At 44.2% G+C, this 22,754-nt stretch overlaps 1 protein-coding gene across 13 annotated transcripts in view; it reads right to left on the reverse strand.

Moving 5' to 3' along the window:
* SYNGAP1 (synaptic Ras GTPase activating protein 1) overlaps nucleotides 1–22,754 on the reverse strand; it is a 470,644-nt gene that overhangs the window by 140,840 nt on the left and 307,050 nt on the right. For all 13 annotated transcript variants that reach the window (XM_089656453.1, XM_089656452.1, XM_089656448.1 and 10 more), the window contains one exon: nucleotides 12,063–12,617. In XM_089656453.1, the coding sequence (XP_089512579.1) occupies nucleotides 12,063–12,617 (555 nt within the window). The remainder of the gene's footprint in view (nucleotides 1–12,062; nucleotides 12,618–22,754) is intronic.

A 22,754-nucleotide genomic window follows, 5' to 3' on the forward strand; every position in this document is an offset into this window, starting at 1 on the left:
GCTGAGCTCACCGGTGCATTCCTTCTTTTTGAGAAGGGTTCCAAACAGTTGTTTTGGCCACGCCTAATGTTTTTGCTATCTCTCTGATGGGTTTGTTTTGTTTTTTCAGCCTAATGATGGCTTGCTTCACTGATAGTGACAGCTCTTTGGATCTCATCTTGAGAGTTGACAGCAACAGATTCCAAATGCAAAAAGCACACTTGAAATGAACTCTGGATCGTTTATCTGCTCATTGGAATTAGGATAATGAGAGAATAACACACACCTGGCCATGGAACAGCTGAGAAGCCAATTGTCCCATTACTTTTGGTCCCTTAACAAGTGGGAGGCACATATGCAAACTGTTGTAATTCCTACACCGTTCAACTGATTTGGATGTAAATACCCTCAAATTAAAGCTGACAGTCTGCAGTTAAAGCACATCTTGTTCGTTTCATTTCAAATCCATTGTGGTGGTGTATAGAGCCACAAATGTTAGAATTGTGTCGATGTCCCAATATATATGGACCTGACTGTAATTGCAAATGTGTGCAACTAAGTCCTCTGTTTTTTAATGTGAATTTTTAGACAGGGCCAATTTGTTCTATTTTGCAGACTAGCTGGTAAGTGTGCTGGGAAATGTTTCACTGTTTGTGTTCTGCATTGCCCTTTCATGTGCACCGTACTTTAAATGCAAGTTAAAAATTGGGGTGGTTGCCATCTTTTTGTATAACCTCCTCAATACCCACCCTAGGATTAGATGAAGCCATTCATCTGCTGCAGGCAGGGGGCGGCATTTCCTCACCTTCATTGATTAGACCACCGCATGGCATGAACATCATTCAGAGAATGCTTTGAATTTTTTTAATGAATGCAAAGTGTTCTCTAATTGGATGATGTGGAGAGGCGGGGCAGTGATGTCACACTTTCCACCTTATCCAATTAAGAGAATGCTTTGCATTCATTCAGAAATCGCAAAGCATTCTCAGAATAGTGCCCATGCTGTGCAGTTGACCTCCTATGTTCTCAACACAGCAGGGCAGCCGCTTGGCATTGGACCCAGATGCAAGTGGAGATCACTGGAGTAGCAGTGCCTTTTTCAGTAATTTACAGGTCCTAGGGGGTTTTGGCCAGGTATGGTAAATACACTATATTCCCTAAAGTATTGGGACACCCCTTCAAATCATTGGATTCAGGTGTTCTAATCACCTCCATGGCCACAGATGTATAAAATCAAGCCCCTAGGCATGCAGACTGCTTCTACATACATTTGTGAAAGAATGGGTCGCTCTCAGGAGCTCAGTGACTCCAAGCGTGGTCCCGTGATAGGTTGTCACCTGTGCAATAACTCCATCTGTGAAATTTCCTGGCTACTAAATATTCCACGTTCAACTGTTAGTGGTATTGTAACAAATTGGAAGCAGCTGGGAACAACAGCAACTCAGCCACCAAGTGGTAGGCCACGTAAAAGGATAGAGCGGGGTCAGCACATGCTGAAGTGCACCGTGCGCAAAACTCACCAACTGTCTGCAGAGTCAATAACTAAAGACCTCCAAACTTTGTGTTGCCTTCAGATTAGCACAAAGACAGTGCATAGAGAGCTTCATGGAATGGGTTTCCATGGCCCAGCAGCTGCATCCAAGCCTTACATCATGAAGTGCAATGCAAAGTGTCAGATGCAGTGGTGTAAAGCACTGGACTCTAGAGCAGTGGAGACATGTTCTCTGGAGTGACGTATCACACTTCTCTGTCTGGCAATCTGATGGACGGGTCTGGATTTGGCAGTTGCCAGGAGAATAGTACTTTCCTGACTGCATTGTGCCAAGTGTAAAGTTTGTTGGAGGGGGGATTATGGTGTGGGGTTGTTTTTCAGGGGTTGGGCTTGGCCCCTTAGTTCCACTGAAGGGAACTCTTAAGGAGTCAGAATAACAAGACATTTTGGACCATTTCATGCTCCCAGCAGTTTGGGGATGGCCCCTTCCTGCTCCAACATGACTGCACACTAGTGCAGCAAGGTCCATAAAGACAAGGATCAGCAAGTTTGGGGTGGAGGAACATGACTGGCCTGCACAGAGTCCTGACCTCAGCCCAATAGAACACCTTTGGGATGAATTAGAGCAGAGACTGTGAGCCAGGCCTTCTCGTCCGACATCAGTGCCTGACCTCACAAATGCGCTTCTAGAAGAATGGTCAGACATTCCCATAGACACCATCCTAAACCTTGTGGACAGCCTTCCCAGAACAGTTGAAGCTGTTATACCTGCAAATGGTGGGCCAACTCAATATTGAACCCTACGGACTAAGACTGGAATGCCATTAAAGTTCATGTGCGTGTAAAGGCAGGCGTCCCAATACTTTTGGCACTATAATGTATATAATTACATTGATCCGATGCCTAAAATTATTCTTTAAATAACTCAAGTGCTACACTTAAAACAGGTCTACTTGAATTACTTAGTAAGTTGGTGCTCCAGAGCAAAGGATTAGCTCTGGTTCATGTCAAATGGTGAACACAGAAAATGTAACATGTTTGTGAGCACAACAAAGGTTGCAGATAGGTATAAGTCTGAAGACTAGTAGGCAATAAATAGTGGAGGATTTATAAATGAAAATTAATATTTTGCATTGCAATGACTGCTACTGAGGATCGGAAATATAACTTATGCAATGCTTCAACATCTTAACTTCTTGACTTACGGTACATTACTGAGCGATGGCAGCAATCCTCCATACAGTATAAATCTGAAATAATCTAATAAAATGGATAACATACAAAGCATGGATCTGTTGAGTCAAAAATGTCTATTCAATTTCCATTTTAAACACAAACTCATGACCACATTTGCGTTGCATTCATGGTATGCATCCCGCTGCCGCCGCATGTTCCCAACATGTATAGTGTATATGTCATACCAAAGATCTTCCAATTCAAAATAAAGTTGTATACTATAGATCAGTGGCATTCAAATTGTCACCCTTTGCTTGCTTTTATCCGGGATCTGGGGTATTAATCACCATACTGTCAGAAACAGTGGGGCATACTTCCTGCCACTGACACCAACAATGGGACACCATTCCTCCCACTGTTACCAATAAAGGGGCACTAATCCTTCCATTGATACCAATGATGGAGCACTAATCCTCCCATTGATACCAACAATAGGGCACTATTCCCCCCATTGATACCAATGATGGGGCACTATTTCTCCCACTGACACCAATGATGGGACACTATTCCTCCCCATTGATACAATTGATGGAGCACTATTCCTTCCACTGACACTAATGATGGGGCACTATTGTTCCCGTTGATACCAATGATGGGGCACTATTCCTCCCACTGATACCAATGATGGGACACTATTCCTCCCCATTGATACAATTGATGGAGCACTATTCCTTCCACTGACACTAATGATGGGGCACTATTGTTCCCGTTGATACCAATGATGGGGCACTATTACTCCCACTGACACCAATGATGGGGCACTATTCCTCCCACTGATACCAATGATGGGGCACTATTCCTCCCACTGATACCAATGATGGGACACTATTTCTCCCACTGATACCAATGATGGGACACTATTCCTCCCACTGATACCAATGATGGGGCACTATTCCTCCCACTGACACCAATGATGGGACACTATTTCTCCCACTGATACCAATGATGGGACACTATTCCTCCCACTGATACCAATGACGGGGTACTATTCCTTCCACGGATATTAATGATGGGGCACTATTCCTCCCACTGACACCAATGATGGGGCACTATTCCTTCCACTGACAACAATGATGGGGCACTATTCCGTCCACTGACAACAATGATGGGGCACTATTCTTCCCACTGAGACCAGTGATCGGGCACTATTCCGTCCATTGACACCAATGATAGGACATTGCTTGCTCCCAGTGAAGCCAGTGCATTTTCTTCTCCCACTGGCCACAGTCCATCCCCCCTAAAGTTTGAAGGACAGTAAACTGGCCCTTTGTTTAGGAAATTTTGAGACCTCTGCAGAAGATCATGGACACTACATGGTGCTGAGGAAAAGGCGTGTTCTACCCATAGCGACCAGACATATCCCAGGCTCCTGCTTTCCAATTTTAAGTGTCATTCTAATAAATGACATCTATAAGAACCTCTTAATCTGAGCTGCTGGTGGCAGACAAAAGCAGACACTCTTTGCAGGTTCTCTCAAAATAAGCCTTGTATTTAGCTCAGAAGAAAAAACATAAAAGTAACATAAAACTTAAAGTCTGTCTTAATCTTCACACCACAAGAAGGTCAAAAAGTTCTTGGAGAAGAAATGAAGAGTAAAATCTCTGAAGCCGAACCCTTGAGTGCACAACTCCACATTTCAGAGGGTCAATAAGAACAGTCAATACAACGATCAATACCTGAAAACTTTACCTGTGTACAAAGTGGCCAGGAAGCTGCTGTCTTAGCAAAAGGTTCCTGTGAACTTTATTCAACTTTAATGAGAAGCTGGACAACAGATGAATGGGTTTCATATAAAAGTATCGGCTTGAAAAGCAGTTTAAAAGATATCAGACAACAAACTTCATATCACCAACCTGGCCCCTATTACATTTCATATAAAGAACGCCAACAAGACCAACCACTGGACCTGATGTCAATACAATTCTTACACACCCTATAGATAGAACACCACATCCCTAACGTGAATTCTATCATACTCTATACACAAAGGGGACCTCTAATTGGCTAGGTGTTGGTGCCAAAATGATCACGTCCATGGCCATGAGCCTTTATATTCTTAGGAAAGCAATGTCCACAGTTTAAGTATATTTTCTGCACTTTACTGATGTTCTTCAAAGATGGCAGTGACACATTGACATACTGACAGAACTATTCAGAACACATTGCCATACATAAGACCAAACCTTCTGCAGCTGTCACTCAGGCCAGTACATAAGTATAAGCCATCTTATCTCTCCTCTGTTTAGGAGCACCACAGTGTTGGGACCCATCTCCCTGTATACTAGATCTATAGCCTTTTGCTCTATTCAAACCGAGATTAACAAAGTTAGGCATCCTGCTCTGTCAGCCGAGATTAACAAGGTGCTTTCTGTAGTATACCAGCCTCTCTCTATCTCCCACTCCATAGCTTTACACAGCTGGGTATGTTAGTCTCACTCCCATGTGTATTAGTACTCACATCAGAGAACACTAAGCCTGGCCTAAAAGGCCTTTTGTATCTCAATTACTGTCCACTTAGACTATAACTTGAGTCAGGGTGACTACAGCTGGTTCTTCGGGGTGTTGAAATACCTCACCCAGAATTAAGCTCTCTGAGGGGCCCTAGGCAGTAGCTGATTACATCCACATGGCTGTGGGGTGATTGTCTCCCATGCTCCATCTCTCTAGGCTCCTCCCCTCCTAGCAGTTATATGGGCACTAATTCCACTCACCACATCTCTACAGGTAGGCTTTGTCTAAAGGGGGACCTAACACCCAATTACATAATTCCCCATTACCACACTGTTTTGGGATATAGCCCAGAGGCAACCAGCTAACTGCACCTGCTTACAGGGTGCTAAACTGCCAACATGGCCAACCAATGTAAATGACCTGAGCATAATACTATTAAACTCTATACATAGACTACACCAACAAAATAATGTGACAACTGAGCCTGATAGTAATAGAATTATATTACATTTATGACATAGAACACTACAACATGAATGACCTCTGCAAATCATTATAATAAAGTCTTAAACAGCCTATAGATAGAATACTACATCCCCAACATGAATTCTATCACACACGTATGGCAGTAAATCTCCAACATGGTCAACCATTGGACATGACCAAAACTTAATACCACAAAACTGTATACATAGACTACACCAACAAAATACTAAAAACCACTGAGCTTGATGGTACTGTAATTATATTAAATTTGCTACACAGAACATTACGCTAGCATGAATGACCTCTGAACTTTATTATAATATAATTCTATTACACTACATACATACAACACTACACCCAGACATGCCTGGCCAAGGGATATGATCATAGTACAATTTTATTACACTCAATACATAGAACACTACACCCCCAACAAGACCGACCACTGGACATTACCATAACACAATTCTACTACACTATATACATAAAACACTACACCCCCAACATGACTGTCTACTGGACATGATCATAATACAATTTTTGTACACTCTATACATAGAACATTACACCCCCAACATGACTGACAACTGGACATAACATAATATAATTCTACTACACTATACATAGAACACCACAACTCCAACAAGACCCAACACTAGACATGATCATCATACAATTCTATTACACTCTATACAGAGAACACTACACTCCCAACAAGACCAACCACTGGACATGACCATAACACAATTCTATAACACTCTATACATAGAACACCACATCCGCAACATGACCCACCACTGGACATGATCATCATACAATTCTATTACACTCTATACAGAGAACACTACACCCCCAACATGAACCACCACTGAACCCCATCATGATACAATTTTGTTACACTCTATACATAGAACACTACACCTCAAACATGACCGACCACTGGACATGACATAATAAATTCTATTACACTCTATACATAGAACACCACATCCCCAAGATGACCGACCACTGGACATGACATAATAAATTCTATTACACTCTATACATAGAACACCACATCCCCAAGATGACCCACCACTGGACATGACATAATAAATTCTATTACTCTCTATACATAGAACACTACACTCCCAATCACTGGACATGATTAGCGTTGTATAACCATCAGCACTGACTTCAACAATTATCAATGATTTCCTTCCCTCTGAATGAAACTGGAATTTTCAATCAGCGGATTTCATGGCACATTATGGAAGAAATCTCTTCAGAACAATATCTCATTGATAACATAATGCTTGTAAAGAGGAATGGAGGTTTTCTGTGACAGAAGCAGAAAAGAGGGGGACTGGAAAAACTTTGATCTCTGAAAGATATTATGTGAAAAATAAAGGATAATAGATCACATTTGAAGAAGAAAGAGATAAAGTTCTAAGCGATCTGTGCCGCTGATGAAGCTGTGATGGCAGAGACAGTCGTATGTATAGAGAATGTGTTAAAAGGAGCATTAATGGAACATGATAGTAAGAAAAAAATAAAAGTATGAATGGGCCCCTACCTAGGGGGGTATTGCTGCTCCACATATTGCAGTTCAATCACAGAAAATACTGCCAAGAAATAAGTGTGCTTGCTAGAGAATGGCACCATGCCAGGCCAGAGCTGTCACCTGGTTAGTGTAACGCTGAAAGTTTAAAGGAGAACTCCAGCCAAAACATTGTTTTAGTTATGGATAGAAATGGAAAGGGTTAGATCAGTGGTGTTCAACTTAAAAGGGCCACATTTGAATCTATAAGTCAAGTGGAGAACCAGACATTAAAGGAAAATTCCAAGCTAAACCTAACTAGTCTTAAAAACGCTCGCCCCCTCTTTTAACACCTATGCTGACTAACCTGTGTAAAAATGATGTATATACTATTTTCAGTCTGCTCTGGTCTGGTCACGTGATCTGGATTCCCTGTGTTAGCCTGCAGGGAGAGGAGAGAGAGCCGACAATGGCTGAGACATGGAAGCCTATGGGTGGTGTCACAGTTCCTGGATTTCCCAGCTATTGTCAAGCACTCTCCTCTCCCTTGCACCCACCGCTGGCTGACACAGGGGATCACATGTCTGGACTGGAGTGGGCTGAAAACAGGTAAGTACTGCATATACATCTTTTTTACACAGGTTAGTCAGAATAAGTGTTTGGAGGGAGATGGGACATTTTTAAGACTTGTAAGGTTTAAAGTGGTTGTAAACCTCAGACATGAAATATGGGCAAAGCATATCCCTCTATAGTGTGTACTGGTCTCAGTCCAGAGAGTATCATTTCTGTCTGCTGCCTCCTTCCTCTGATATCAGCATGGGTCACTCCTTTTGAGTTTTCCCAAAACCAGGGAAAAAAAGGTGACAAAGGAGGAATCTCCATCTGATTGACAGCCTCAGCTCTGTTCCTGTGTGCTGAGTGAAGGGGGGGGGGGTCCCTCCAATCAGCTCTCACAGCTGTCATCATCGAGTGTAATTTCAGCTCCCTGCCCCCTGCTTTTCAGTGGTGAGAGATCCTGTGTAAATTCTGCACTTTGAATAGACAGTCGTAGATAAACAGGTACAACATATATAGGAGGTTTGTTTAATCTCTGTGTATCACTTGAGGCCAGTCACTTCACTGGGTACACACTCACAGGCCAATTTATTAGGTACACCTTGCTTGTGCCAATAAAAGTCTCCCCCCACACCATTAAACCACCACCACCTGAACTATTGACACAAGGCAGGATGGATCCATGCTTTCATGTTGTTTACGCCAAATTCTCAGCAACCAGTCTGCCCTATCTTCTCTGACCTCTGACATCAACAAGGCATTTTCCTCCACACAACTGCCGCTCACTGGATATTTTCTCTTTTTTGGGACCATTCTCTGTAAACCCTAGAGATGGTTGTGCGTGAAAATCCCAGTAAATCAGCAGTTTTTTAAATACTCAGACCAACCCGTCTGGCACCAACAACCATGCCATGGTCAAAGTCACTCAAATCCCCTTTCTTCCCCATTATGATGCTCGGCTTGAACTTCAGCAAGTCATCTTCACTACGTCTAGATGTCTGTCAAGGTCCTACCTTTTCCCAGAGGTTATATTACTCCATGTGCTGGCATCCATCTTGGATTTCTGCTGAGCATGGTGGGAATCCTTTATGCCTTCAGGTCTCTGAGGTCCATCCCCCAGAGGGGTGTGGCTGATGACATATAAGCCTGTGGTCCACACATGCTCTTTGCACTTGTGTCTTGTGTCGCTATTACTCTGTTCTGACTCTCGTGACTCTCCTGGAATCTGACTCGGCTTGTGACTCGACTATTCTTTGTGTTCTCCTTTGATCTGACCCTCTGTTGCTGAAACCGGCTCGTGACCTGTGATTCTCGTCTGCTGTCCTGTACCGTTTTGTCCCGTTGTTGTCGACCCAGCCTGCCTGACTACTCTATTGTCTTTTCCACCAGCTACACGCCATTGGCGGAGGCCATTACCGCAACTGAGGTGTCTCGGGGGCCGCGACCTGGTTCCTGGCTGCGTCAAGTCCATCCCCACCATCAGGGGCCCTGGTGAAGGGCAGCCTGGGACTTAGACTCCGCGCCCTGAGGGACTTCGGTCTGTGGGTGGTGGTTGTCGTCAGCCTGTGCGTTACATTGTTTAGGCCTGCCTGTCCGTTCCTCAGCTCCTGCCCTGACAATGTCTAAATGTATTGAGTTGCAGCTATGTGATTGGCTGATTAGCAATTTGTGTTACCAAACAATTGAACAGGTGGAGCTGATAAAGTGGCCGGTGAGTGTATGTAAGGATTTACAACCACTTTAAGCTGCAATTCTACTATAATTAACAAAATAATACTTTGGGGGGGGGAGGCTTTTTGGGGGATATTGTCTTCTAGAAATTATTTCCTTTTTTATGCCATCTATAGACAAAAAGGCATAACATAAACAAAAACAAAAATCACACTTTTTTCTGCCTTTTTCAGTGTTAGTTTAAAAGAACTAGCATTATGGTAGATAAAAAGTATACACTTTATTCTACAATGTGTCCTGTTTATAATGACACTGAAATTATGATTCTAGTACAAAGCATGGTGAAGGTATTTACAAATGAAATAAAGGCACTTAAAGTGATTCTAAGGTATTTTTAAAAATAATAAACATGTCATACTTACCTGCTCTGTGTAATGGTCCCGATCCTCCTTTCTGGGGTCCCCTGTGAGCACTCCTGGCTCCATCACCCTTCTGAACGCTCCCACAGCAAGCCGCTTGCGAGGGGGGCAGTTGTGCAGGCTTCTCCTGAGCCATGCTGTGTGTGTCCATAGACACACACAGTGCCGCTCAGCCTCAGCCTCATCCTCGCTCCCCTCCTCACTGGCTATGATTGTCAGCAGCAGGAATCAATGGATCCCACTGCTGTCTTGATCTCCAGGGAGATGAGAGAGAGAGTGGAGAGAGCTGCTGCTGTCAGGCACAGCGCTGGATTGAGATCAGGCTCGGGTCAGTATAAGGTGGGACTTGGGGGAGCTGCGCACAGAAGGTTTTTTACCTTAATGCAGATAATTAATTTGGAAAAAAAAGCCTTCTACCTTTAAAACCACTTTAATTTCAATTGTGTGCATTTTTGCAACACTAAAAAAAATTAATGAACAATATAAATTAAATTATAAAAAAAAGTTTATTAATTAGCTTTAACTACGGGTTAATGCAGGGTTGGTTAAATAGGAAAAAATTATATTTATTTTTTTTTCTTTTTACTTGAGGGTTGCTTTAACTGACATCATGTGCAGCTCTAAGGTCACCCTCTTGATCTGCATATGAATGGAACAAAGTAAAAATACAATGAGGGGGATTTATCAAAACTGGAGCAGCCAGAATCTAGGCCAATTGTGCATGGCAACCAATCAGCATCTATCCTTTATATTCAAAGCTTAACCAAACAAGCTAGAAGCTGATTGGTTACCATGCACAGCTTCAGATTCTGTCTCCTCCAGTGTTGATAAATTCCCCCCAATGTAATAATAATGTTGCTACATGGTGTTTCTGAATGAAGCTTCAAAACAGTGTTCCAGTGCTGCTGCTGCTGTGTTATGGTCTGTTCACACCAGCCACTACGGTACAAGTTTCAGTGCAGCTACTGCTGTGTTGGAGTCTCTTCATGCCAGCCACTGTGTTACAAGTTCCAGTACCGTTGCTGCTGTGTTAGAGTCTATTCACACCAGCCACTGCGCTACAAGTTCCAGTACCATTGCTGCTGTGTTAGAATCTATTCACACCAGCCACTGCGCTACAAGTTCCAGTACTATTGCTGCTGTGTTAGAGTCTATTCACACCAGCCACTGTGCTACAAGTTCCAGTACCATTGCTGCTGTGTTAGAATCTATTCACACCAGCCACTGCGCTACAAGTTCCAGTACTATTGCTGCTATGTTAGAATCTATTCATACCAGCCACTGCGCTACAAGTTACAGTACCATTGCTGCTATGTTAGAATCTATTCACACCAGCCACTGCATTACAAGTTTCAGTGCAGCTACTGCTATGTTGGAGTCTCTTCATGCCAGCCACTGAGCCACTGCATTACAAGTTCCAGTACCGCTGTTGCTGTGTTAGAGTCTATTCACACCAGCCACTGCGCTACAAGTTCCAGGACCGTTGCTGCTGTGTTAGAATCTATTCACACCAGTCACTGCGTTACAATTTCCAGGACCGCTGTTGCTGTGTTAGAGTCTATTTACACCAGTCACTGCGCTACAGGTTCCAGCACCGTTGCTACTGTGTTAGAATCTAATCACACCAGCCACTGCGTTACAAGTTCCAAGACTGTTGCTGCTGGGTTAGAGCCTATTCACACAAGCCACTGCGGTACAAGTTCCAGCACCATTGCTGCTGTGTTAGAATCTGTTCACACCAGCCACTGCGTTACAAGTTCCAGGACCGTTGCTGCTGTGTTAGAATCTATTCACACCAGCCACTGCATTACAAGTTTCAGTATTAGTATTTTTGTTATTTAAAGCACTTGTGGTTTTCCACATATTGGTTACGTTGAAATTCAAGATGTCTGCTGATGTTGGACATTAAGTGTAACATCACTGTATCACCCATGTGAAAATGCTCTAGTGATTGGCTTCTAGACCCAAGCATTCTGACATGGGAGAGGACCACATATTCCCCCTTACCCAAAATCACCAGGTATTGTTGCCGGTGACAGGATGGGAGAGGTATGGGAGCACTGGCAAGGTAAATATAATTAAGGTAGGGAAGGGGAAAATGGCACTTTACAAACAAACTATCACATTGTAACAAAAATACAGAAGTACTCACTTCTGCTCTACAGGAGCCATCACAGCCTAAACTTTGCCTGATCAGCACAAATCTGGCATTCGATTAAAAGAAAGCAAGAACTGTATAGGTAAATAAAGGTACCTTGGCCTTCCCTGTGCTCTGCAGTATATGTACCAGCGCACAGGCCACCTCCTCTTTGCTTTTCACGCTCAGCACCGGCTCCAGCACGGCGCACAGCATCCGGTAGTTGTTGGTGACGTACTCGGCAAACTCCTTGTACAGCTCCATGGGAAGGATGCTCATGGTTTGGTATCGGGATTTTAGGCGGATGGAGGGACAGCTGCTTTTCCCCTTGTAGGAAGTGGGCTGGGACACCGGGTACCACTGCTCCACAAAGTGGCGCCCGCTGATGCTGGCAATGGGCACGTTCACCATGCCCACATAGTTGCTCTTCTCCTTACGCCTCTTTTTGTCTGTGTCCTTATACAGGTGGAGGCGCAGGTTCCGCACCGCTGGCAGGTTATTGAACTCAAAGTGCTCCCCCCAGAAAACGGTCTCACCCCGGGCTTTGCTGGTGGTACGGGCGTACAAGATGTCATCCAGGCACAGCTCGCAGTAGTAGCGCTTCTTAGGGGGAAGGTCACGAGCTTCAATAATCCACAACTTGAGGACATTATCTACTCGCCGGCTGTTATCCTGTAAAGAAGAAGGGAATGAGTCAGGGTCTGCAATAATTCAGAAGTACAGTGGAAGAGAACATTATTTAAGTAGATGGAAACACAATCACTAAAAATTTCATCTCTCAGATTTCATTATGATAGTATCTGATTATCCTACAATAAAGGTCCTTGTTCAGGCACTTCCTGTTAAAAGGTCTCATGGGCTTCTGATGGGGACTACAAGTGGTCACCTCAACACACATTAGGCAGACATGGTCCACTGTTGTCAACAATAACTGAATTTAAGCATGCTTGGGGCAAATATAGATTTATACTCAGAAAAAAAACATAAAACGTTTTAAAAAAGGGGCAGAATCGATGGGCAACTTAGGCTCCATTCATGCCAGCTGTGGTGGGACCAGCGGCGGACTGACAACTCATGGGGCCCTTGGGCAATAGGGGATCATGGGGCCCCTGTGTCCTTGCCCAAACTCAAAAAATCCTATGAAAAAGGTACCAGGGGCATCTCATGGGGCCCCCTACTGACCCCGGGCCCTCGGGCAGTGCACGAGTTTCCAAATGGTCAGTCCACTCCTGGGTGGGACTGTGCTAGATGGTTAATCCAGCGCAGTCTCACTGCATGACAAGGCAAAATGCCTCGTCTCCTATGTGCCTGATTCACACCACTGTGCTGTGGAGGTGTGCAGGTACAGTGCGCTGAAAAAGAGTAGTACATGCACCACATTTTCAGCACAGTGTGAAGTGCGGAAAAAAAAACCTTTACAATCACTTTTAAGTGGAGTTCCACTTGGAAGAAAAAAAAAGTCAGCAGCTACAAAAACTGTAGCTGCTGACTTTTAAAACTGAAGCACTCACCTGTCCCTCGGCCCAGCGGTGTCCTCACCACGGCTGGTTTCACCGGTTGCCTTCTCTCCCAGGTGCCGGCATTTTCAGTGTGGGCACCCGACTGTGACAGCTTGCGGCTTCACAGCCAAGTGCCCACTGCGCATGCACAAGAAGCGCTGCGCTTTGTGAATAGCCCCGTTGTCTTCTGGGACCTGTCACGTGTCCCAGAAGACTACAGGGAGGGGGAAGGGGGGTTGGACAACTTCCGCTTCCAATCGCCTAGGCCAGTGGTCGGCAAGCCGCGGCTCGCGAGCCACATGCGGCTCTTTGCACACTTTAATGCGGCTCTTCTGTGTGCCGGGCGCCCGCTCCCCTCCCTCCTCTCGGGCGGCCGCCCCAAAAGTCAGGACTCTGCAGCTAGCCCAGCAATGGGCAAACTACGGCCCGGCGGACCTTTTAATCCGGCCCGCGGAGCGTGGCAAACATTGGCTGTCAGGATGTAGGCGGGGCAGCGTGACGAACTCCTCTCCTCTCACAGTCCGCCCTGAAGACCGGAACGGCGCGGGAACACGGCGAGAGGAACGCACGGAGCAAAGGTAAGTGAATTGACACAATATGGGGAATGAATTACTATATGGGGGATGAATTACTATATGGGGGATGAATTACTATCGGGGATGAATTACTATGGGGGATGAATTACTATATGGGGGATTAATTACTCTATGGGGGATGAATTACTATATGGGGGATGAATTACTCTATGGGGGATGAATTACTATGGGGGATGAATTACTATGGGGGATGAATTACTATATGGGGGATGAATTACTATGGGGGATGAATTACTATATGGGGGATGAATTACTATATGGGGGATGAATTACTGTGGGGGATGAATTACTATAGGGGGGATGAATTACTATATGGGGGATGAATTACTATGGGGGATGAATTACTATATGGGGGATGAATTACTATATGGGGGATGAATTACTATGGGGGATGAATTACTATATGGGGGATGAATTACTATGGGGGATGAATTACTATATGGGGGATGAATTACTATATGGGGGATGAATTACTATATGGGGGATGAATTACTATGGGGGATGAATTACTATATGGGGGATGAATTACTATGGGGGATGAATTACTATATGGGGGATGAATTACTATGGGGGATGAATTACTATATGGGGGATGAATTACTATGGGGGATGAATTACTATATGGGGGATGAATTACTATATGGGGGATTAATTACTCTATGGGGGATGAATTACTATGGGGGATGAATTACTATATGGGGGATGAATTACTATGGGGGGATGAATTACTATGGGGGATGAATTACTGTATGGGGGATGAATTACTATATGGGGGATGAATTACTATGGGGGATGAATTACTATATGGGGGATGAATTACTATGGGGGGATGAATTACTATGGGGGATGAATTACTATATGGGGGATGAATTACTATGGGGGATGAATTACTATGGGGGATGAATTACTATATGGGGGATGAATTACTATATGGGGGATGAATTACTATGGGGGGATGAATTACTATGGGGGATGAATTACTATATGGGGGATGAATTACTATATGGGGGATGAATTACTATGGGGGATGAATTACTATATGGGGGATGAATTACTATATGGGGGATGAATTACTATATGGGGGATGAATTACTATAGGGGGGATGAATTACTATATGGGAGATGAATTACTATGGGGGATGAATTACTATATGGGGGATGAATTACTATATGGGGGATTAATTACTCTATGGGGGATGAATTACTATGGGGGATGAATTACTATGGGGGATGAATTACTATATGGGGGATGAATTACTATGGGGGGATGAATTACTATGGGGGATGAATTACTGTATGGGGGATGAATTACTATATCGGGGATGAATTACTATGGGGGATGAATTACTATATGGGGGATGAATTACTATATGGGGGATGAATTACTATGGGGGGATGAATTACTATGGGGGATGAATTACTATATGGGGGATGAATTACTATGAGGGATGAATTACTATATGGGGGATGAATTACTATATGGGGGATGAATTACTATATGGGGGATGAATTACTATGGGGGATGAATTACTATATGGGGGATGAATTACTATATGGGGGATGAATTACTATGGGGGGATGAATTACTATGGGGGATGAATTACTATATGGGGGATGAATTACTATATGGGGGATGAATTACTATATGGGGGATGAATTACTATGGGGGATGAATTACTATGGGGGATGAATTACTATATGGGGGATGAATTACTATAGGGGGGATGAATTACTATAGGGGGGATGAATTACTATATGGGGGATGAATTACTATATGGGGGATGAATTACTATGGGGGATGAATTACTATATGGGGGATGAATTACTATGGGGGATGAATTACTATATGGGGGATGAATTACTATATGGGGGATTAATTACTCTATGGGGGATGAATTACTATGGGGGATGAATTACTATGGGGGAAGAATTACTATGGGGGGATGAATTACTATGGGGGATGAATTACTATATGGGGATGAATTACTATATGGGGGATGAATTACTATATGGGGGATGAATTACTATATGGGGGATGTATTTTCAGTTTTAAAAATGTGGCTCTCAAAATAAATTTCAATCGTGGTTTTGGCGAGATTTGGCTCAGTTGAAAAAAAAGGTTGCCCACCACTGGCCTAGGTGATCGCAGCATAAGTGGGAGGGAGTACCTGTCAAATTCAGGTACCCGCTCCCCAAAGGTGCCAATCCTTAATGGGGAACGGGGGACATAGGCTTAAAGCAGAACTTCCCCTTTTGGGTGGAGCTCCGCTTTAATTGAACAAGTTGCAGTTAGAAGCTGTTTGGTTACCATGCACAGCTGCACCAGATTTTGTGTGAAACAGGTTTAGTAAATCTCCCCATCATAATTAAAGTGTTACTAAATCCAAGACCCGGCATTCACTATATCTGATCTCCCACAGTACACAGAACATGAAAATGCTATTTGTTTAGTAAATATAAACTGCTAAATATCTTTTCTCATCAGCAGTATGTAGCAGTCTTGTGAAATCTAACAGAGTCCAGCTGAGCACAGGTTAAAGCTTGTAGGAGTTTTCATTCTCCCCTGATTGTCCTGTGAGGCTGCAGGACCCTGACCCTCTGTCTGGACAGCGCTGATTGGCCCTGTGCTGATCACATGCACTCTCCCAGGAAAGCAAAAAACTCTCTAGCAATACACACCAAACTGAGCATGTGCAGCTGTCCACCAAAGCTCTATTCTATCAGCAGACGGATTGGGAACAGTAGAAGAAGGGGAGGATCAGAGAAGACAGAATCAAAAAGTCTTTTTACACAATGCAGATGATTAACTCCTTAGGTTCCACAAACTGATTTTACTGTTGTGGGTTTAGTAACACTTTAATTGCCCTTTTTTAAAAAACTCTTTTAAAAAAAATTACATTTTTAAAAAATACTTATTTGTTAAAAGGGATTGAAATAGTGCCCACAATTTATGCAGCGTTTTACATATACAGTATTGTACATTCACATCAGTCTCTGCCATCAAGGAGCTTACAATCTTAGGTCCCAATGGCATCATTCACAACCATTCACACTTGTGAATGGGGCCGTTAGCGTTTATATATGGGAGACTCAGCAAGGATTCCCGGTGATTAGCTGCGGGTGGCAGCCCCATTGAAAACAATGGGAGGCTGACAGGGTGATTAGCTGCGGGTGGCAGCCCCATTGAAAACAATGGGAGGCTGACAGCTCCCACAGCTAATTGTTGCCACTCACAATTGCTCATGGAGCGATTACCTACACACGACTGGCCCTGGACACAGACAGTCAGCGTCCAGGGCTGATCCTTCACATGTATTGCTGCATCACCTACCAGCATTTTTTTGGAGTGCGGGAGTAACCCCGCACAAGCACAGGGACAACATGCACACTCCATGCAAGCATCTTAGAAATAGAAAAGTGATGGCAGAAAAACACTAAGGCTCAGTTCACATTGCTGCAACTTGAGATTCGACTTGTGAGACCCCAAATCGCATGACATTTAAATTCCCATGTTAGCCAATAAGAGCTGTCTTAATTAGCACTACTGAAGTCGCTCTGACTTTAGAAAGGCTCCTGTACTACTTCAAGGCGACGTCTATCTGACTTGTGCCCATCCAAGTCGGATGCTCATCTATCTTGATGTGATTTGGATACGACATTACAGGAAGATTACCCAGGCAAAGTCACATGGCATGAACGTTGCACATCAAATTGCATCAAAGTCATACTCAAGTCACCAGCAAATCGCCAAGAGGTCGCCTGACAAAGTAGCACTGTAAGTAGTGTGAACCGAGCCTAAGGGTTCATTCACACCAGCCAGTGTTTTCTAACGCAGCAGCGGGTGTATGGTACGATCTGGGGAGAATCACCGCTCTGTACCATACCGTTCCTTTTTTAAAACTTTTTGAAATAAACGTTATTGAAATGTCACACAGAAATACCTTCAGTATGCAGCTCCTCCCTCATTCCCCAGCAGAATAATACTTACCTGAGCCTGATCACAATCCAGCGATGTGCATGAGAGTTGCTGCTCTCCCGCCCCCTCACTGGACAGAGAGGCAGCAGTTGAAGTCATTGGCTCCTGCTTCTGTTAATTACAGCCAGTGAGGAGGGAGCGGGGGGTGGGGCAAAGCTCCGTTTTGTGTGTCTTATGGCAACAAATTACCTCATCGCTTGCTATAGAGGCACTCTGTAGGGGGGAGGAGCCAGGAGTACTGGCGGGGGACATGAGAAGAGGTGGACCAGGGCTGAGATGTGCAAAACCATTACACAGAGAAGGTAAGTATTCCATGTTTATTATTTTAACCACTTCCTAACCACCGTATAGCAGAACTACTGATACAGGGCGGCAGGGCTGCGCAAAATCACATATATATATACGTGATTTTGTATTTTAGGGTCAGGTGGCTAATTATTCTTCATTTCTTATTGCATATTTGTTTATTTTATTTATTATTTATTCATTTATTATTAGTATTTTTTTCTTTTTACATTTTTTTCATTTGAGCAGAAAAACACAGGAAAATGCTCAAAAATGTGCAAATCGCACATTTCCATTTATCTCTATGGAATTAAAACCACACAAAAACAAGCAAAAGAAGCAAATCTCCCCAGTTTGAGCGACAAAAAAAATATCCAGGACTTGTTTGAGCTTCAGGCGTTTGGCCTCAGGCGACTTGGACTGGAAATGTGAACCATCTCCATTGAGAATACTTGATTTTTTTTTCTCCTCAAGCGTTTTGTAGCTTCAAGCTACAAATCGCTCAGGTGTGAATGGGGCCTTAATGTCAAACGGTTGGGGTGCCATATTTCTTATTACAGTTTCGAGGTTGATAGTGTGAATAAAATAGAGGCAGAGCCTTCCACGTTCACTGGAACAGCCTGTCTCAGTATCTACAGAACAGAGGTAGGTAAGAACTTGCAATAAAATGCAAGGGTGCCCAAACTATGACCCTCCAGGTGTTAAGGAACTGCAAGTCCCATGAGGTCTGGCAAGACTCTGACATCCACAGGCAAGACACCCAGAGGCAGAGGCATGATGGGACTTGTAGTACTTCAACAGCTGGAGGGCCATAGTTTGGACACCCCTGCTGTAGTGTGCAGGGGCGGACTGACAACTCATGGGGACCCCGGGCAATAGGGGATCATGGGGCCCCTGTGTCCTTGCCCACACTCGAAACAAACCCAAAAAAACCTATAAAAGGTACCAGGGGCATTTCATGGGGCCCCCTACTGACCCTGACAACTCATGGGGCCCCTGTGCAATAGGGGATCATGGGGCCCCTATGTCCTTGCCCACACTCAAAACACACCCAAAAATGCCTATAAAAAGTACCAGGAGCATTTCATGGGGCCCCCTACTGACCCTGGGCCCTCGGGCAGTGCCCGAGTGCTCGAATGGTCAGTCCGCCTCTGGTAGTGTGAATTCCTGGTGAAAAATGTCAACCTTGCAGACACAAGAGGCACGAGTCACGCTATACCTCATGAGGTCTCTAAGCAATAAGACTGAATTTTTTACCCTCTTTGGAGCAACCCCCAAAAATGAGTGATGCTAATGGACTCAACAGGCCAAACGGACCAACGCAGGCTTGGCCCATAAGATGGCTCCTTCTGTGGTATGCGGTCGATAGACTCTCATCACACTGTGTATATCAGCTCAGTCCCTTCTCCCCGTTTCCCAGAGCTGATCTTTGATTCTTGGCTGCTGCATAATTACTATTATATACTGTTACTAAGCAACTCTACAGAGCTCATATACTGCACTTATATTCTTTGAGGAGAAACACTAGACTTCACCATGCACAATCTTCGGGAGGGAGTTTTGGCACGCAGCGGGTTGTCAGTTATGGAGACCAATGCAAAGGGAGGTGTCTATTGCCTCTAGCAAACAGTCACCTTCCAATGCAACACAGGGTCTTTTTTTATGGTTCTGAAACAAAAACTGTCAGCACTGCATCATAGCCAACAGTTACATTCAAGCCTGTGCTAGAAAATGACAGCTGGGAAGTTAAGTGTATCAAAAGTCAAAGCTTTGTTTTCAGTTTTTGATGGAGCGAGGAAAGATTAGAACCTCTGATAGGATTTTATTGCTGTCTGTGTTTTAGCGAGGCAGAGTCCCCTTGTTTATTAGTCCTGGTAACCGTTGTCACTAGGACAGGAAGTGATAGCCAGGGGCGGACTGACAACTCATGGGGCCCCCGGGCAATAGGGGATCATGGGGCCCCTGTGTCCTTGCCCAAACTTAAAAAAGCCTATAAAAAGGTACCAGGGGCATCTCATGGGGCCCCCTACTGACCCCGGGCCCTCGGGCAGTGCCCGAGTTTCCAAATGGTCAGTCCGCCCCTGGTGATAGCACATGTAGGACCTACTTGTGTGTTGCAGTAATGCGTACATTGCCGCAAAGTGCAGTAACACACAAAGCATGCGTTGCAGTGATATCCATTCTGAATACACTAAGGCAACACACCTTTGGTGCTTTGTGTTAGAGAAAAATGGGACTTTCAACATACCTTGAACACATTTTATATCTTGGAGTACATTACAAGACACAGGACTTGCAGTCATAGACCATGAGTTATGTGCTGCTACCTTCAGGTGATTGGACACTGGCAAAAGTTTTGCTGGAAACGCCCCCCCATCCCCAGGTCATCTTCATTTAAACCCACCCACTCTGTGGAACTCCAGTTTTTAGCAACGAAAAAGGAGAAACAGAGAAGAGGGACCTGTGTCCTGTACTGTGCTCCAAGATATGAAATTTAATCAGAATTCCCATTATCTTCATTGTACAGTACAGGGCACAGGGCTTGTAGTCATAGACCATGGCATATTCCCAAACAATAAATGGAGAGGTGGGCAACAATAGCAAACAGGCCCACAAAGACAAGGGTCAATGGACCTAAAACACTCAGGTGACAGCTTGAAACATCTCACGACCAAAGCTCACATCAGCAGAGGCCTGGAGATCCATGGAAGACTAGGTGGTAGCCCAAGAAACACTGACAGATCTTGTGGAGTGGGCCCTGAAAGGGAAGGGAGGAACCCTTTCCTTGAGGGCATAAGCCCTGGAAATGAGCTGCCTTAACCATCTATCTATGCTAGAAGCAGGACGCCCCTTCCTTGGGCTTTTGGGGGGACAAAAAAGGGATTCCATTTTTCTGAAGGAGGATATTGTAGCTAGGTAAATACTAAGGCCTGTTTCATATGGGCTTCACCTTGTATAAGAGCAGTGTGAACAGCAAACTTTGACAAAGCATTTGCAGGAATTTCAGCAAGCTTTGCAGGACCTTCAGCTCCAGTTTGCAGTTTGTAAATGCTGAACACAAATCCTAATGGGAGTGTTGACTGCCACTTTAAACAAGCTGCTAGCAAGCTTCAGCACTTATTGATGCTTGTTGAAAGTCTGCTGAAGCCTGCTAGCAGCTTGTTTAAAGTGGCAATCAACACTCCCATTAGGATCTGTGTTCAGCATTTACAAACTAGAGCTGAAGGACAAGTTAAAAGCTTCACCAACACTTGTTGAAAGCTCTACAAAAAAAGATTGCTCTTCATACTGCTCATTGACCTGGAAAAAATCAGACTTGCATCCTCAGAGCTGCCTAAATTCTTGTTCCCCTTTATGGTATATGTAGGCCACAGCCATAGTGTTGTCTGATTGCACCCTTACTGGGTGACCGTGTAGGAAAATGGTCTAGTGTAGGAGAATCTGTCTTTTGCCTGTCAGTTCCAGAATGTTGTTAGGGAGCGTTGAGTCCTGCGGGGACTAGGTGCCCTGGACAGTAAGGGAATTGTATATCCTGGCATAGCCCAATAGGCTAATGTCCATCATGATTCCCTTCCAGAGAGAGTGAAGAAATGAGTTCTTGTATTCTAGAACTGAGTTGAAAATGTTGAGCTGCAAAGGCCTTGAAGGAGGCTACTATTAGGCCCAGAATCCTCATGCAGAAATAAGTTGAGAGATTCTGACTGATCTGCGAATCTGACAAATGGATATTACAGAAGCAACCTTTTCAAGGGAGGGGAAATTTTTATATTCTTCAGGCCATGGGAAGCCTGCAGGGCAGACTTCTTGAAGTCGATCACCCATTCAAAAGCTTAAAGCAGCTGGATTGTCCTTTCAGTGTTACATAGTTAATCTGGTTTAGTTCAACCAACAAAAAAAAGTGTTGCAAGACAAGATCATGGCTGAGGAGTCTTTCAGTAGGTGGCCATCTAGGTACCTCACAACATGGATGCCCCGAGATCTTAGCAGGGCCAGAAGGGAGCAAGCAAGGGTAGAAAGCATTGGTGTGCAGAAAAGATGGGAATGTGAAGGTAGGAATATTGAATGTCCACTGATGCCAGAAATTCCACTAATCTGAGAGAAGCGATGACAGATCTTTCAAACTCCATGCAAAATTTGGGGGCAAGCAGAAATCTGTTTAGGGATTTTAGGTCTAAAGTGGTTTGGGCAAAATGCTGTGAACTTCTCTTCTACAGGAACTAAGGTTACCACTCCTTCTGCCTGAAGTTGAGTAAGGGCTACCCCAGGTTTGCCTGTCTTTGATGTAAAGACAAATAAATTCTTTAAAAATCATTCAATGTGATTTCCTGAATTTCTTTTTTAAATTCTGTCTCTCAGAGTGGGAATGCACCTACAATGTGAATTTCAGACCCCTCCATGACTTCTAAGTGGGAGAACTTGCAAAATCGCAGGGTGTTCAAATACTTCTGCTCCT

This window comes from Staurois parvus, unplaced genomic scaffold (genome assembly GCF_062004578.1).
Source record: "Staurois parvus isolate SC_StPar_1 unplaced genomic scaffold, SC_StPar_1.0 ptg000906l, whole genome shotgun sequence".
Lineage (NCBI taxonomy): Eukaryota > Metazoa > Chordata > Amphibia > Anura > Ranidae > Staurois > Staurois parvus.